The sequence below is a fragment of the Chlorella variabilis genome (genome assembly GCF_000147415.1).
Source record: "Chlorella variabilis unplaced genomic scaffold CHLNCscaffold_31, whole genome shotgun sequence".
NCBI classification, from domain to species: Eukaryota; Viridiplantae; Chlorophyta; class Trebouxiophyceae; order Chlorellales; family Chlorellaceae; genus Chlorella; species Chlorella variabilis.
The window spans coordinates 179,680-195,856 of NW_005435057.1; the positions used below are offsets into that span (position 1 = coordinate 179,680).

Genomic DNA, 16,177 nt, shown 5'->3' on the forward strand with positions numbered 1-16,177 from the left:
GCCTAGTTGCATCCCGTCACTCCTGCCACGCCCTCGTCACCCCCCACCCCCCCCAAACCCCCACCCCCTCCCCCGCAGCTCATCGGCCTGCCCACCTTCATGCCCGAGGAGGACTGGGCTGTGGACTATGAAGCTGGCCGGAAGCTGATCGAGGCCACGGGGTCCCGCGTGTTTGAGGCCCCCATCCACATCGAGGGCGGCTCCATCCACTCGGACGGCGAGGGGTGAGCGACGTGCTTGGGGCGGGCTGGCATGCTGGCAACTGGGGAGCTGGGTCAGCGGGGCAGCGACTGGGACGTGGGAGCTGAGGTGGGCGGCGGCTGGAGGTGTGTGTGTGTGCGCAGCCTGCCAGCCAGCCAGCCAGCCCACCTGGGTCCCCGTTCCAGCCCGTTCCACACCCCCAGCGCAATCCTTGCCACCCACCCACCCACCCACCCGCCCGCCCCCCGCAGCACCCTGGTGGTGACCGAGGAGTGCCTGCTGCACCCGTCGCGCAACCCGCACTACGGCAAGGCGGGCATCGAGGCGGTGCTCAAGGAGTACCTGGGCCTGGAGAAGATCATCTGGCTGTGGAAGGGCGTGGCGGGAGACGACTCGGTGGTCAACGGTGAGCGGCGGCCGCCTTCGATTCCTTTGTTTTCCTTCTTTCTTTCTTCCTGTGGTGTGGCTGTCTTCCTCCTGCGGCTGGTGACTGGCGGGCTGGGGCTGGGAGGACGGAAGGCTGACGGAAGGCTGGGAGGGTTGGGCTGGTGCGCTGGGACGCTCACGGCCAGCGGGCGGTGGCGCCCGCTGCCGGCGCGGCCGCCTCCTCTGCCCGCTCGACGCGGGCCACCGCGGGGCCCCGGACTCAGGCGTCCTGCGAACATGCCGGCGCGCCCCTGCCCCGCGCAGGTCACGTGGACAACTTCTGCTGCTTCATCGCCCCGGGCGTGGTGGCGCTGGCCTGGCCCAACGACGAGAACGACTTCAACGACCCTCAGTGGGAGATCTCCATCGATGCCTACGAGCGCCTGTCCAACACCACCGGTACATACGTTTTTTAACGTTTTTTTCGATGTTTTTTCGGTTGTTTTATGGTTTTTGTTTGAAGTTTGCATGCGTGTGCTGTGTGTGGCGCGCCTGGAAAGGAGAAACAGGATGGGTGCAGCGCCGGTCGCCTCGCCACGTCGGCCTGCCATGTATGAGTGCCCATCCGGCCCCCCTGACCCCGGCCTGTGTCCCTCCCTGCGCAGACGCCAAGGGCCGCAAGCTGACCATCGTCAAGGTGCCCTGCCCCCCCGCCATCTTCCGCACCTACAAGGAAGCCGGCGGCCTGCTGGTGAGGTGGCAGCCGCTGAGGTGGCAGCCGCTGGGGGGCTGCCGGCGGCGGACCAGCCGGCATGGCTTCTCTGCCGGCGTGCAGCCTGTCCTTGCCTGCTGCTCATCGCCCCTGCTGACTTATCCTGCTCGTGCACCTGCACCGCCCTCTCACATATACCGACGGTACCGCCCCATTTGTGCCTGTACCGCAGGCCGACCACTACGACAAGGGCTACACGCCCCGCATCCCCGGCGAGCGCCTGTCCGCCTCCTACATCAACCACTACAAGGCCAACGGCGGCGCCGTGCTGTCCAAGGTGTGTGCCTGTGTGCATGCACGCATGTGTGTGCATGCAAGCGCGCGTGTGTGTGTGTGTGCATGCGTGCGTGCATGTGGTTGGTTGTGACCTGGGCTAGGCATCTGCGGTTGTGGCAGGCATGTGCATGTGGGTCAGCAGAGGTGTTGGGATGGCGGCGGTAGCAACCTCCACCCTGCCTGTGCCCACCGTGTGCCGTGCTCCCCCTCCGGCCCGCCCCGCCCTTGCCCCGCAGTTTGGCGCGGGCGCCGCCATGGCGGACCAGCGGGCGCTGGACATCCTGGGAGAGGCATACTGCAAGTGAGGGCCGAGGGAGGAGGCTGTGTGGGTATGGGTGTGGGTGTTTGGCAGCAAGAGCAACAGGCCGCGCACACTCCGGCACCGTGCATACTGATCGCGCCACCGCCACTGGCATCCCCCTCCCTGCCTCCCGTCTCCGCCCACCGTGCCTCCCGCCCGTGGCCCTGCCCTGCCCTGCCCTGCCTCTTGCAGGTACCTGGACCCCAACTGCAAGACCGTGAATGTCGAGTCGCGCGAGGTGCTGCTCAACGCCGGCAACGTGCACGTGAGTTTCCCTGTTCTTGTTTTTTGGTTTTTTGTTTTGGCGGTTGGCCAGCCTGGGTGGGCGGCATGGGGTGGCTCTGCTGGGCTCCCTGCCTGGGAGCAGCCTGGCGGCGGCCTGGTGGTGTGCTGCCGCTGCTGGGGGTGTGTGTTGCCGGCTTGCTCCACCCCGCCGCGCGCTGCCATTCCTCTGCCACCGCCTCACGTGCCTCACCCCTGCGCCCACTGCCTGCAGTGCATCACCCAGCAGCAGCCCGCGGAGTGGTGAAGCGGCGGCGCGGACGGCGCTGCTGCCGCGCTGCCGGCACCTGCGCCTGGGCAGGCGAGTCGCGACTTGCGACGAGCCTCCAGCGGCGCATGCTGACGCCCAACGGCTGCCGCGCCGCCCCACGCCACCGCCCCCCCCACCCGCGGCCCCTCTGCTGCTGGTGACTGGTGCATGCCGTGGCTGAGCCCCTGGTGTTTGCGCGGGCGCTGCATCCCTCCCCGGAAGGGCGGGCAGCGGCCCCCGCACACGCCTCTTCACTCACCACGGCATCAACGGTACGAACTAGCCAGCGAGCCCTCCCCTTCCTTCCCGCTCCGCTGTTTGCCGCAGTTCCCGTGCTTCGCTCGCTCCCCTCTGGATTTCGTTATTTTGCAGTCGGCCTGGCCCGGCGTGGCCATTGCTCCTCCTGTGGGTGGCAGCGCCGCCTGGTTTTTTTCCCGTCAACGACCCCTCCCTTTTTCCATGGATACCCTATTGCGTCCCTCCTCCTGAACCCCCCGCAGCCGTGGCTGCTTTCCATGATACCACATCGATAGACATTGTGTGCGTAATCGGCAACACCGCATGTTCACTCTGAGGGCAAAGGTTTTTGCCCTTAGGGCTGGGGCAAGCGAGGGTGGACGCCAGATGGCAGTGAATTAGTGCGCAATTGCGCGCCGCCCTCAGCTCCATTCACCTGCCCCTCCTGTTTGCTCACGCTGTGGCACAAAGCTATGCGGGCTGCGATACAGGCAGGCTAGGGCAGCTGCGGGCGGCATGGCGCTGAAGCGCGGGTTGCGCTTCACAGCTAGCCTCGGCAAGACGCCGAAAGAGTCGAGAATCCTGCTCCTGGAGGTGGCGCAGGTGAGCCACCAATTCACCGCCGGGCTTCTCCCGCCAGCCGCTCAAGCACTGACGCACACCCGGCATGCGCTGCAGGATGGCGTCAAGTGCTCGCACACCGGCGGCGATGCGTGGTGCTTCGTGACCGCAGAGTCGGGCGCCGCCGCGGCGGGCGACGACAGCGAGGAGGGCGCCCCCACCGGCCCTCAGAAGTGCAACGCTTGGGACCGCAAGGGCCGCAACCCCGCCATGAACGTGTACGTGCACCTGGGCAGCAGCACCGGTGACACCGACAGCAGCGGGCCCGGCGGCAGCAGCGGCGAGGGTGGCGGCGGCGGCGAGGAGGCTGCGGAGGAGGGGCCTGTGCGGTGCAAGCTGGGCGTGCTGGTGCAGCATGCGCTGCCCAAGCTGGCGGGGCAAGTGGGCGGCTACGCCGGGCTGGGCCTAGATTGGGTGACCTGGACGGCAGAGGGCTCTGGCGGCGCGCCGCGCATCGCCACCGTCGCCGGCGTTGGCGAGCAGGACGACGAGCACTGGGGCCGGCTGCGGCAGCTGGTGCGTGCGCCCTGCCTCGCCCTGTGCTGCCGCTGACACCCCCCGGCCAAGCCTGGCACTGCAGTGATGTGTTGCGGGCGCTCCCTGGCCGGCTGCCTGCCTGCCAGCCTGCCTGCCTGCCTTGCTGACCGCTTGCCTGCCTGCCTGCTTGCCTGCCTGCCTGACCTCTCTCTCCTGAGACCATCTCCTGGCAGGCCAAAGAGAAGGAGACGGGGGCGGGCACCACCACCGGCAGCCTGCAGCCCCCTGACTCTGCAGAAGAGGTGGCGCTACGGCGAGCAAAGGTGGGAGTGGCATGGCAGCGGGACGCGGGCACACGCCGCGGCCCGCCCTCGCCAGGCCTCTTTTGGCTATATGCCTCGCTGCCTGCCTGTCATCGAAAATTTGGGGGCACGCCTCCCGTGCCGTCCCGTGCCCCCCCGTCCTGCTCCCGTCTCCCACCCTCCGACCGCCGTCGGCGCCCTCCGCCCCGCCACCCACCTCGCCTGCCGGCTGCTTCACGCAGGAGACGCTGGTGGAGGCTGCCCGCTTCTTTGGGCCCGAGGCGGTGGCGCGGGTGGGGCGCCTGACGGTACGCAAGCTGTACCAGCGGGAGTACCACTTCTTCGATGGAGAGGCAGGTGGGTACTGTGGTACTATGTAGATGGTACTGCGCGCGTGGCGTTGGGGGTGGGGCGAGCGGAGGCATCGGGAGTGCCGTTTGTTTTCGCTGGGGGCGCTGGTGGGGAGGGCAGGGAGGCGGAGGCAGCGCGCGTGTGGTACTCACAGCCGCTGTTGTGTTGTGCGGGTGCGGCAGCACGGTACTGGCGCATGCATCGCCGAGCTGAATCCGTGTTGCATTCCCGGCCTGAGCTGACGCCGTGTTGCATTCCCCTTCCTCGGCGGCGCAGACGTGGCCGACTCCCGGCGGCACGCGCTGGAGTGGGCGGTGGGGCTGGCTGCAGTGGAGCACATGCTGGCAGTCAATTACGATGCCCGCGCCAAACTGAATGAGCGGCTGTCGGGCCCGGGCAGCGGCGGAGGCGGCGGCGGCGCGCCGCTGCGCAAGCGCCCGCGCCCGCCCGGCGCGCCGCCCGCCGGCGGCGGCGGCAGCCGCCGCGTGCTGCTGTCGGCCGGCGGCGGCAGCCCGCGAGACCCGTTCACCGGCCTGCCGCGAGCGGCAGCCACGCCGGCCGGCGCAGCCGCCGCGGCGGCAGCAGCGGCGGGGCTGCCGGTGGCGCTCCCAGTAGCGCGCTCAGCAGGTGCTCGGCAGGCGGACGCGACCGCTGCCATGCACGGGGTCCTCGCCCCGGCGGCGCCGCTGCAGGGCCTAGCGGGCCTGCTGGCGCCGCCGCAGCTGGCCGCACTGCAGCAGCAGGTGCTGCAGCGGCCCGCAGAGTCGACTGCGCGGGTGCCCGCTGCTGCTGCTGCGGCGGCGGCCGCGCTGCCGCCGCCTGCAGCCGCTCCCACCCCCACGGCGGCCACGCCAGCAGCCTCCATGGCGTTCTCAGACTGGCTCCTGCACCTTCAAGCTCCCGAGCCCAGCACAGTCAGCTATGGCATGCTGCAGCAGCAGCAGCAGCAGCAGCAGCAGCAGCAGGCAGGAGGCTCGCCCACCGCGCCCGCGGAGCCGGGGCTGCGGTCGGCTGGAGGCTCGCACCAGCAGCTGCCGCTGCTCGGGGAGCTCTCCGGGGTGCTGGCGCACTCGCCTGCGGCCGCTCCGCTGCAGGCCCTGCAGCCGGCGGCGCCGGCCGCCGGCTCCACGGCCCTGGGGCAGCTTCCCGGGCAGCAGCAGGCGGCGCAGGCGGCGGCGCAGGCGGCGGCGCAGGCGGCGGCGCAGCAGGCGGAGCTGGTACCGCTGGATGCGGCGCTGGATGCCTGGGAGCAGCACGACGCGGTACGGCGGCAGCTGGACGAGGCGCAGCGCCAGCTGGCGCAGCGGGACCGCGAGCTGGCCTCCTTGCGCCAGCAGCTGGCGGCTGCGCAGCAGCGCCTGGCGGGCCAGCCCGCCCCAGCGGGAGCCGCAGGCGGCAGCTCCGGCGGCTCCTCGCCGCGGGGCGTGCTGGAGGACACGGCGGCGGCGGCCAAGGCGGCGGCCAAGGCGGCAGCTGCCGCGCAGCTGGCGGACCTGCAGGCGCTGCTGCCGCAGGGCCTGCGCCTGCAGCTGTCGCAGCTGTTCAGCCAGCGGCAGGAGCTGCTGCCGTTTGCCGGCGCCATCCAGGAGCTGTCGTGCCGCGCGGTGGAGCAGGCGCTAGGGGTGTATGCCACCCTGGCCACAGCCGCAGCCGTGCCCGCCCCGGCCCTAGCACTGCCGCCACAGCCGCCATACTAGCAGCTGCGACACCCGATTCTGGGCTGTGGCTGCAGCTGCTCCACCACCACCTCGCAAACCCAGCACCACCACCACACATTGGCGCCCATGCCCCAGTACACACGCACGCGCGCACACACACACACACACATACACACACACACACACACACACACACACAACAACTTGTTTCTTTGCTCACTCCATTTCATCCTTTGCCACCTGGGCTGCTGCCTGAACTCGGCTTGCCTGTCGTTGGATTGCCCTTGGGCTACCGGCGTGCCGGGCTGTGGAGGCATGCCTCCCCTTCTTGCCACCCTTGCCACACACTGACCACCTGTATACTCCTCCCCTCTTTGCTCATATTACTGTTTCAGTTTTGTTAGTTGTTTCCAATCACTGGGGGGGATACAGCCTTGAGACACTATCTACTGTTGTACTCAATAGTAATGCCGCATGTGGTGGCCACACGTCGTGTCACCGCCCCTGTCCGGTAACACCCCGGTAGATCCCAGCGGTTGCCATTTGCACGCTGTAACCACGAATATCATGAATCTGTAGCATTTGTCAGGCCCTAGACTCATCAGGCTGCACTGGTGCTTTGGGAGGCTCCAGGATGCACCTGGCGGCGGCGGCTCTATCGGAGGCGGAGCGGTGCAAATAAAGCTGTCAACCGCCACTGGAGTCATTCTTCTTATTTTTCAGCCATCACGCCTTGTCCTTCATCACATGCAGGCCAGCAGTGGCATATCGGTGCTACAGGCCTCTCGGGCAGTTTCGTCACTCGCTCATGGGGCCGCCGCTGTCCTGTCCTGGGGCCTCGGCCAGCAGGTGCGCGGGGCAGGGATCGGTCGTGCAGGCGCTTGCGGCGGTCTCCGCCTTGGTGCCGCCCATCTCCCGCCGGGCGCCGCCACTCGGCTCCCAGCCTAAGGATGCTGGCACTGGGCACGGCCGTTGCAGGGCGCGCTGGGAATCCGCTCGGATCGGGACCACTACGAGCCAGAGCACATTCCTGACCTGCCAGACAACGTCGTGGCGGTCGGCGCAGGCCACTACGCCAGCTACGCCGCCACGGACGAGGCGCGCAGACGGGAGCTGCCAGGATGCATGCTGTGGGAGGGGAGCATGCCTGAATCGAGAGTGTGACGTGTGGCAACCAGCTCCGGCCTTGAAGGCACTCTTGGAATGCGCTGCCGCCACCCCCCGCAGGGCCAGCTGTTTGCGTGGGGGCGCAACAAGGAGGGGCAGCTGGGCAGGGTGCTGGCGCCTGGCGAGTTTGACTTCTCGGCAGCGCCTCAGCCGGTGGAGGCGCTGAGCAAGGAGCATGTGAGTGCCAGGGGTGCCGCAGCACCGTTCACGGCAGTCGGAGTGCTAGCGCTGCGCAGCTGCCAGTGTGCCGCAAGCCGCTCGCACACTTGCTACTCGCCATGGCTGGAAGGCTGCCCCGCCACCGCTGCAGATCGTGGCCGCCACCGGCAGCGGCGTGGCCTCCTTTGCGCTCTCCCGCCACGGCGCCCTGTTTGTGTTTGGCGCCAGCAAGCGCGGGCAGCTGGGCCTGGGGCCCGGCCAGCCATCGGCGCCGCACCCGCAGCAGCTGCGCCTGCCGGCGGCGGCGGTCCAAGTATCCGCTGGGTGGGGGCACGCCGCCGCGCTGCTGGGTGCGTCCAAGGTGCTTGCCTCTGCTGGCGGACCTGCATGCGTGCCATCCTGCATGCGACTGCCTGTCTGGTGTGTGATGAACAGATTTACTGAACAGGGTCATGCTGCCGGTATGTCCTTCATGCAGAGGACGGGAGTCTGTACACGTGGGGTTGGGCCGCCTCTGGCCGTCTCGGTCACTCTTTTGCCTCCTCAGGTGAAGGCCTGCCGTAGCTGCTGCCCCAGCCCACCTGCTCTGCAGAGCTGCGTGCTTCTGCAGCGGCAGCAGCTGCTGCTGACGATGTTGCTCGGAACTGCGCCTGCTGCTGCGCCACGCTGCCGCAGACGAGGACGAGGAGGAGGGGCGGCTGGTGGAGCGGAGCTGCTGGGAGCCGCGGCGGGTGGACCTGTTGGCAGGGGTTCGCATACTGCAGGCGAGAGAGAGAACAAGCAGGCGCCGCTGCTGCTGCTGCCGCTGCTGCTGCCGCTGCTGCTGCCGCTGCTGTCGCTGTGATGGCTGGCAGGGCGAGCCCCGCATGCGCCCGCCCACCCACCCATCCTGCAGATGGTGTGCGGCTTTGACCACACAATGGTGCTGGCAGAGGATGGCTCGCTGTTCACGATGGGCGACAACTCTCTAGGGCAGCTGGGGAGGCCCAGCCAGCCGCAGGCACGCCCCGGGGCTGCTGCTGCGGCGGGCTGCAGCCTGCCTGTGCCCGCGCTGTGCTGGGGGAGCCTGCGCAGGCGCTGCCCGCCCACTAGGCCGCCTCGGCGCTTGCCAAGCGCTACCCGCCACTAGCGCCACTGCGCACACCTGCCATGCTAGTGCCACCTGCCCACACCCGCTCCGCGTCCTGGCTGCTCCCCCATGCGCAGGGCGAGCACCTGGCGCCCAGTTGCGCCTCCAGCTGGATAGTCAACCCCGAGGCCGACTGCGGGCGGCGCATCAAGTTCAGAAAGGCGAGGCGCGGGAGGGCGGGGTGGCCGCCGCCAGGCTCCCCAGCACTGCGCTCGCCCAGCCTCCTGGGCTATGCATAGTACAGTGTATACATGTTTACAGGGTATGCCCCGATGCGGGGCTGGTGAAAGCGCCGCCCGCCCCATCAGCCTATTCATCGACGCCCGAGCCACCCCCGCCCGCAGGTGGCGGCGGGGCTGGGGCACTGCCTGGGGGTGCTGGCCGACGGCGGCGTGGTGTCCTGGGGGTGGAACGGCGGCGGTGAGGCGCCCGCTGCCGGGGCCTGGCGCCGTTGCATCACCCGCCACGCCGCGGCATCACCCGCCACGCCGCGGCGCGCCCTCCTCGGCGCTCTGCCTGCCGCCTGCCGCCCCATGCGCTGCATCCGCCGTGCATGGCTCATCACATCAATGCTGTGCGCCCCCACAGGCCAGCTGGGGCTGGGCCAGTTTGTGACGGAGGAGTGTATCCCCAGGCCCACACCCATCTACGGAATCCCTGCCAACAGGTGGGCCGGCCGGCGGGCCGGCGGTTGAAGCGACAGCCAGCAGCAGCCCTGCACGCGCGAGAGCGTGCCGGCTCGCACCCTGGAAGCCTGCCCGGCCCGCCGCCACACGCGTGCATGCGCACAGCGGATGCACCCGCGCCAGGCGCCCACCGCCGCCCCTGCCCCGCCGCAGGCACGCTCTGATTGCCGCGGGGCGGGTGCACAGCGTGCTTGCCACTGATGAGATCGCCGACCGCGGCAGCGCCTTTGAGGCGCAGGGCTGCGCCAAGGCGCCCGTGCTGACCATGTGCCACAGGTGGGGCGGGGCGCCTGCCTGGGGCAGGGTGCAACGGTTGCGGCGCAGCGATACATGACGCATGGGCAGGCTTCGGGAGTGTGGATAGCTGCGCGCTCCCCCAGAGGAGCAACAGCCCTTCCTGTCCTCGCCATGCAGTTGGGGCAGCGCGGCCAATGGGCGGCTCGGCACGGGCCAGCTGGAGGACTCCCACTTTCCGGAGCTGGTGCCGGATTTGGATGGGGAGCAGATAGTGGGGCTGGCCTGCGGGCTGGACCACACGCTGGCCCTGGTGAGGAGCATGTAAAACACACACACACTGTGTGTGAAGAGCTCCGGGACAGGCTCATGTGGCGGCACGCATGCGTGGGGGGCGCCGCCGCCATGTAAGCAGGCTCTGCCAGGTGATCCCTTCCCTGTTCGGCACCTGTGCCTCTGGAGGTGGCCTGGCTATCTGAAAGTATCACACAGCTGCAGCTGTCGTGGAGCACCTTCTGAATCACAGGCCCAGGTAGGAAGAGCTGCAGGGTTGTCCCCTTCACAGTCAATCGGTGCAGCAAGCCCCACCGCCCGCTGTCTGGCAGCCCCGTCCTGCCCAGCAAAGCGCTCAGCGTCGGCGGAGGTGCAGCGGGCCGCTGCATGCGGTGGGGCAGGCAGGCGTGGGCCAGGGCGGGCGGGGAGTGGAGCGGGCACACATCCCTGCAGGCAGGCTGGGGTGCCACGCCGCAGGCCGGCAGCGCATGGCGGCCCCCGCGCGGCCACGCCAGCATGCCGCCCCGGCGCGCACCCTGTTCGAGGGCACAGCGCCCCTTGAACGCATTGTGCAGCGACCCACCTCCCACACGAGGTCGATGGTGCCTGTGGGGGAGAGGTGGGTGTGTGAGGGGTGGCAGTGGCGGGTGTTGCATGCAAAGTGCTGCCGCCGCAAGCACACCTGCTTTCACGTCAGTAGCGGCATCCTCCAGCTCGGGGATGTACTCCCCCGGATTGATGGGCGAGGGCGACGAGAAACGAGGCGCCAGGTGCCGGTCGGGGCAGGCGCGGGCAGATGCAGCGGCGGCGCAGGTTGCTTCGGCGGCGGCGGTGCTGGCAGCTGCGGGTGCGCCGTGAGCCCCTGGCACCTTGCCATCAGGACTTATCAGAGGCACTGCAGCAGCTGGGTTTGAGGTCGCAGCCGCGCTCACCTTGCCCTCGCGGCGACTGTGCGTGGGCCGCCTCCACCGCCGCCAGCGCCGCCAGCACGTCGTCTGGCGCCGCCGACTAGGCGCCTTGCGCAAAGGCAGAGACAAATTCTGCCGTCGCCGCTCTGAAGCCTGCCGCTCTGCAGAGCTCTGGAGCCTGTCTGCTGTGCGCTGTCGCCAAGTCGGCGCAAGTGCAAACTCAAAAACCACCTCCGCACCGCCCCCCGCACTCCACACCGCATGGGTGTGTTCCCACGCAACCGTCAGCCACCTGGGGCGCTGCCGGCGGTCGACGAGAACCGGCCCGAGAATCACGGCTGGGCCACCGTGCGCACTGAGGTTAATTACAAACCGTAAGTGCGACCCCGTTGGAGGCGTATGGCCCTGCCAAGAGCCAGGCGTCGGCCAAGGCGTGCGCCGCCGCAAGAAGCGCCGCCTCTGGGCGGACGTCTCTCAAGCGTGCTGCCCGCAGGCAAGAGTTAGTCTGCTCCTTGGCGCCGCTATCCCGCTTGCCGGAGGCCCTCGCTGCGCCAGCTGCGCCGTGAGCTCATGGCCGACGCGCGAGACCAGAAGCGGCAGGAGCGGGCTGCCCTGATGGCCAGGCTTACTGAGCTGCAGGGGATTGCGGAACAGGTGGTGCTGCAGCTGGGGCAGCCTGACATCTGTGCAGCTCAGGTTGCGGTAGTTGCTGCGCAGCTTGCTCGGGTTGAGGCAGAGGCACGCGAAGTGACGGCGGCGCTGCGCGATATGGACGAGCGCGAACGGCGCCGCGCGGGCCGCCTCCGGCGCTTTTTGGGATACGCCAGCGACGCCAGCGACAGCAGCGACAGCAGCACAAACAGCGGAGAGGCTCAGCGTGAGCTGTTCCCTAACGACGAGGGCCAGCAGCAGGCCGTGGAAGCCGCTGACGCGGGGCAAAAGGCGGGCGGGCGACCAGCCAGGCGGTGCAGCAGATGCTGCAAGCCCGGCGGAGCAGGTGCCGACGCTGGGACCGCACGCTGCTGCAGCCCAGCAGGCCGAGCAGCTGCAGGCCGCGGAGCTGCCGGCCCAGATGCAGCAGCATGAGTTGGTTGGGCATGGCGGGCACAGCTGCCTGTACTGCGCAGCTGAGCTTGCATGCGTGTTGCTTGTGCCCTGTGGCAGGCCTTCTGGCTTGACCAGCCTACTCCTTGCCCTGCACACAGTGAGTGTGGACACCCCGGCGGTGGATGAGGACCAAGCTGCCCGCCTGCCAAGCACGCCGGCAGCCTGGGCGCCCGTGGCAGCACGTAGGGTGCGCTGGCCCCAGCTGGCGCCTGCGCTGTCGGCAGTTCTGAGCGCTTGACGGCAGTGAGCAGACTGGCACGACAGGCGCCGCGTCAGTAGGCTGCGCACGGCGGCGTTGCAGCTGGGCCGAGCGACGCAGCGGCATCCTAGCGCGACACCTGCTTCGACTGCGGGTTGCCAGCGCCGTGCCCGCACATGTACAGCAAATGGCCCCTGAACAGATGTGCTGCTGTAACCCGCTTGCTGCGAGGAGTTGGGTTTCCATTCATCTCCGAGGACCAAGTTTTCCAGGCCATCAGCAGGCCAGGCACCTGAGCAGGCACTAGCAGGTGGTCTCTTTCCTGCTATGCACCTGTGCTTATGAGGATGGCCTGATTGTTAGGAAGCTGAGATGTAATGCCATAAGATCACGCCCCACCCCAATCCAATGGCGGCGAGCGGAACGCTGCCATGCTGCCGCCCATGCTGTGGCTGCGACATGACTAGCAGCGTCGGTCACCGCTTTCTTTCGATCGATCGGCGGAAGGTGTGGACCCATTTCATCAGGCGAAGGCGTAGAGAGGGGCTGGGCTGGCCGACTGCACCGTGGCTCAGGTGCCGGGGCTGGGCTCGATGGCGGACAGACCCGACCAGATGGCCTTAGCCTCTGATATTAGAAAACTGACGCGCAAGGTGTGGAATGGGAATGTTTCGCCGGCCTTCTCGCCGCCTGCGGTGTGTTGGAGCAGCTGCACACGCACGGCATGCATCACGCGCAGGCTGCGAGCGCAGGCTGTGGGTGGGAGCGCGGTGCCAGCTCCCGCGGCCGCCCATCGCCGCCGCCCGCCGCCGCCGCCGGGCCGCTGCACACTCGCCGCTGCACACTTTACCCCTGCCCCCTGCTCTTCCTTGCAGGCCACGGGCCTGCTCACTCAGATGAATGAGCAGTTGCAGAAGCTGCGGGAGAAGAACGCAGCCGCGGCAAGCGAGGCGCTGTGGATCCGAGTGCGGCTGGCCACCGCCGCCGACCAGCTGCAGGCCACGGCGGCAGCCGGCTCCGCGGCAGCGCAACAGCAGCCACGGCTGGCCCTGCCTGCGCCGCCGCTGGCCCAGCAGCAGCAGCAGCAGCAGCCGGGGGCGGCCGGGGGCGGGGCCAGCCAGCTGGCGTCCACGGCGGCGGCGCAGGCGGCAGAGCAGTGCCGGCTGGCCGAGGAGCTGCTGGCGGCGGCAGCCAGCTTCCGCGCCGCGCCTCAAGCGGCGGCGCTGCTGGCTAGCCTGGCGGACGTCGCGCCTCGCAAGGCAGCAGGCCGGACCGAGGGACCGAGCACCGCGCCCAGGAGCAGCGCAGCGGAGGCGGCAGCGGCCGGCGCGGCGCCTGGTGCGCCTGCGCCGCATGCAGGCAGAGCCAGCAGAGGTGGCTCCCAGCAGCCCACCCAGCAGCCCACCAGCCCCGACGCCAGCAGCAGTGCCGATGGTGCCGCGGGGCAGCAGCCCACCGTGGACGCCGCCGCTGCCGCCGCCAACGGCGCCGAGGAGCGGCAGCAGGTGACCGGCGGCGGCGGCGGCGGCACCTCGGCCGCTGCTGCTGCCTCCACCGGCGATGTCGGTCCCAGCAGCAGCAGCGCCCTCGTGCCCAGCAGCGGCAGCGAATGCCAGGCTGGCGGCCAGGCTGGCGGCCAGCTCAGCGTGCCAGCTGGCGAGGAGGAGCCGGGCATGGTGGTGGGCAAAGACCTTGCCATGATGAGCCCATACATACAAAGGGAGGTGGTGCAGAATGGCTACGGCCTGCCCGGCAACCCGCCCGTCACGCTGCCCAAGCAGGTGCGGTGCCCCGGTGCCCAGGGAGGGAGGCAGCCGGCAGGCTGGCTGGGGACAGCCAAGGGGGCAGCCGGCTGGCTGGCTGGCGGGGCGTGGCTGGGAAGGGCAGGAGGCAGCCGGCAGGATCCCGCTGTGTGCGTGGCTGGCTGGTTGGCGGCGGGGGCTTCAGGCGGCCGCCGCCTCTCGGCCCAGTTCGACCCGACGGGGCCAGCACAGCGCCTGCTGCTGCTTCTGTGCGCCATGCCTGGGCGGCCGCCGCCGCTCGGCACCTGACAGCCTACCCGCCCTGACAGCCTACCCACCCTCAACCCTAGCAGCCGACCCTTAACCCTTCACCCCACTGCCAGTCCCTCAGGCCCTCGATTGCGGCGCCCCGCCTGCAGGTCAGCGCCGCCGCCTGGGAGATGGTGGAGGAGTACTGCGCTTTCCACGCCGTGCCGGGCCGCTCCGACAAGGTACGGCCCCTAGCCCAGCCAGCCAGCCGCGGCGGGTGGCCGGGCGCGGCTTGCCCGCACAGCCGCGCCGCCACCTGCACAGCGGCGCTGCCCCGCCCGCCCGCCCCGCCTGCCTGCCTGCCTGGGCGCCTCCTGAGCGCCCCGTCCCGCTGCCCGCCCGCCCGCATGGCTGCCTGCCTGCCCGAACCCGCTCAGCGCCTGCCTGCCTGCCGCCCACCTGCCTGCCGGGTTGCCTGCCCGCCTGCCTGCCTGCCTGCCTGCCTGCCTGCCTGCATGCCTATTTACCTGCCTGCCTGCCCACCTGCCTGCCCACCTGCCTGCCTGCCTGCAGGAGCGGCGCCTGTTTGACGACCGCTTCATCCGCCGCGACTCGGGACAGCTGTGCGACCTCACGTCTGCGGCTGACTGCCTGGAGATGCGGGGGCTGGTAGACCTGGGTGGGCTGCCCGCCCGCCTGCCCGCCTGCCTGCCTGCTGCCTGGGGGCTAGCGCGGCTGCTTTGCCTGGCGGGCCTGCGTGGGCCGCCCGCCTGGCGGGCCGCTGCCTTGGGCGTGGGGTTGCCTGCCCACCCTCCTGCCTGCCCGCCTGCCTGCCTGCCTGCCTGCCGGGCTGCGCCGGGCTTGCCTGCTGGCGGCTCGCCTCGCTTGCCTGCTTTGCCTGACGGATGCAGTTGGGCTGCCCGCCCGTCTGCCGGCCTGCCTGCGCCCCGCTCCCTGCGTCCCACGCCCGACCCTGCGTCCCGCCGGCCGTGCCGCACCACACCGCGCCCCCGCCCCTGCGCGCGCCCCCTCCTCCCCCTCCCTGCCCCTGCAGCCTCCCGCGCCATTGCGCGCCTGATTGAGGGCAAGAGCGCGGAGCAGATCAGGGAGGCCTTCCGCCTGCCCGACGACCTTAGTGAAGAGGAGAAGCTGGAGCCGATAGCGGCGCTGGCGGGAGGTGGGGCTGGACCATCCCGGAGCGGCCGCCGCCCGCTGCTGCTGCGGCAGGCCGGGTGGACTGTTTCGGGGCTGCTGGGGCCGCCTGCAGCAGCGGGCCCGCCTTGGGCTGATGGGACAGGGCAGGGTGGTGGGGTGGGGGGTGGCCGCAAGTGGTGATGCTGCCTCATCTGATCGGGATGCTCGCTCTGGGGCAAGCTTGCGAACGGGCAGGGTGTTTCTGCCGTATGGTCCCGGCGGCCGAGCATCACCGCCACCCTGTCCCGTACCATGCTGTGCTTGCTATGCAGGCGCGCCCGACCCACGTGTGCGGATGCTCAACCGCCTGTATGCCAAGCGGCGCAAGGAGCTGCAGCAGCGGCGGCAGCAACTGGGCGCGGCCGCGCCGGGGCAGCCGCCGCCGCTGCCGGGCGGCGGCGAGGGCGGCGCCGCGGCCGCCGCCGCGGCCGGCGAGCAGCAGCTGCAGCAGCTGCGGCAGCAGCAGCAGCAGCAGCAGCAGCAGCAGGAGCAGGATGAGCGGTCCCTGGAAGAGCTTCTAGATTTTATTGAGTCGAGCGGAGGCGGCGCCGCCGCCGCCAACGGCAAGGCGGGCGGCAAAGGCGCCGGCGCCGTGGCCGGCGGCGGCAGCAAGGGCAAGAAGAAAAAGGCCAAGCAGCAGGCGCAGGCGCAGCCCGAGGAGGCGCAGCCCAAGCTGCAGCCGGCCCCCGCAGATGCGCCGCTGCAGCCGCCGCTGCCGCAGCAGGCGGATGCAGCGGGGACGCGGCAGCAGGGGCAGCCTGGCGCTGCCGATGAGTCTGCACCGCTGCCGGCGGCAGAGGAGGACGGCGGATCGGCAGCAACCTCCGCAGGCATTGCAGCGCAGGCTACCTCTGCAGGTGACACAGACCTGCAGCAGCCATCTGATGAGGAGCAGCGGCATCAGCAGCAGAGGCGGCAGAGGCAGGAGCAGCAGGAGGTGGAGGCCGGGGAGCGGCCGCGGGCTGCGCCTGCCGCCGCGTCTCCGGCGCCGCGCCTGCCGCCCCGCGCCACCAAGCTCAGCAGGGGCCTGGTTCAG

General features: G+C 70.0%; 4 protein-coding genes across 4 annotated transcripts; all 4 read left to right on the forward strand.

Moving 5' to 3' along the window:
• Nucleotides 1–99: 99 nt before the first annotated feature.
• CHLNCDRAFT_28109 (hypothetical protein) lies at nucleotides 100–2,445 on the forward strand (the record flags this gene model as incomplete). The annotated part of the gene is made up of 7 exons (XM_005843363.1): nucleotides 100–224; nucleotides 453–607; nucleotides 892–1,026; nucleotides 1,233–1,318; nucleotides 1,512–1,642; nucleotides 2,109–2,181; nucleotides 2,413–2,445. 7 exons carry the CDS (start codon nucleotides 100–102, stop codon nucleotides 2,443–2,445), a joined length of 738 nt encoding a protein of 245 aa, XP_005843425.1.
• Nucleotides 2,446–3,201: 756 nt separating this feature from the next.
• CHLNCDRAFT_141086 (hypothetical protein) lies at nucleotides 3,202–6,133 on the forward strand (the record flags this gene model as incomplete). Its single annotated transcript, XM_005843364.1, has 5 exons — nucleotides 3,202–3,288; nucleotides 3,364–3,822; nucleotides 4,002–4,106; nucleotides 4,328–4,442; nucleotides 4,713–6,133. The coding sequence occupies 5 exons, from the start codon at nucleotides 3,202–3,204 to the stop codon at nucleotides 6,131–6,133; spliced, it is 2,187 nt and encodes a 728-aa protein (XP_005843426.1).
• A 708-nt stretch (nucleotides 6,134–6,841) lies between these two features.
• CHLNCDRAFT_141087 (hypothetical protein) lies at nucleotides 6,842–9,797 on the forward strand (the record flags this gene model as incomplete). The annotated part of the gene is made up of 11 exons (XM_005843365.1): nucleotides 6,842–6,943; nucleotides 7,073–7,150; nucleotides 7,322–7,438; nucleotides 7,572–7,770; nucleotides 8,096–8,169; nucleotides 8,316–8,462; nucleotides 8,627–8,700; nucleotides 8,878–8,969; nucleotides 9,138–9,216; nucleotides 9,389–9,511; nucleotides 9,650–9,797. 11 exons carry the CDS (start codon nucleotides 6,842–6,844, stop codon nucleotides 9,795–9,797), a joined length of 1,233 nt encoding a protein of 410 aa, XP_005843427.1.
• Nucleotides 9,798–13,629: 3,832 nt separating this feature from the next.
• On the forward strand, nucleotides 13,630–15,490 carry CHLNCDRAFT_28112 (hypothetical protein; the record flags this gene model as incomplete). The annotated part of the gene is made up of 5 exons (XM_005843366.1): nucleotides 13,630–13,737; nucleotides 14,118–14,189; nucleotides 14,521–14,626; nucleotides 15,002–15,124; nucleotides 15,414–15,490. Coding segments are annotated over 5 exons (486 nt in total), but the record flags the coding sequence as incomplete, so codon positions are not given.
• Nucleotides 15,491–16,177: the final 687 nt, after the last annotated feature.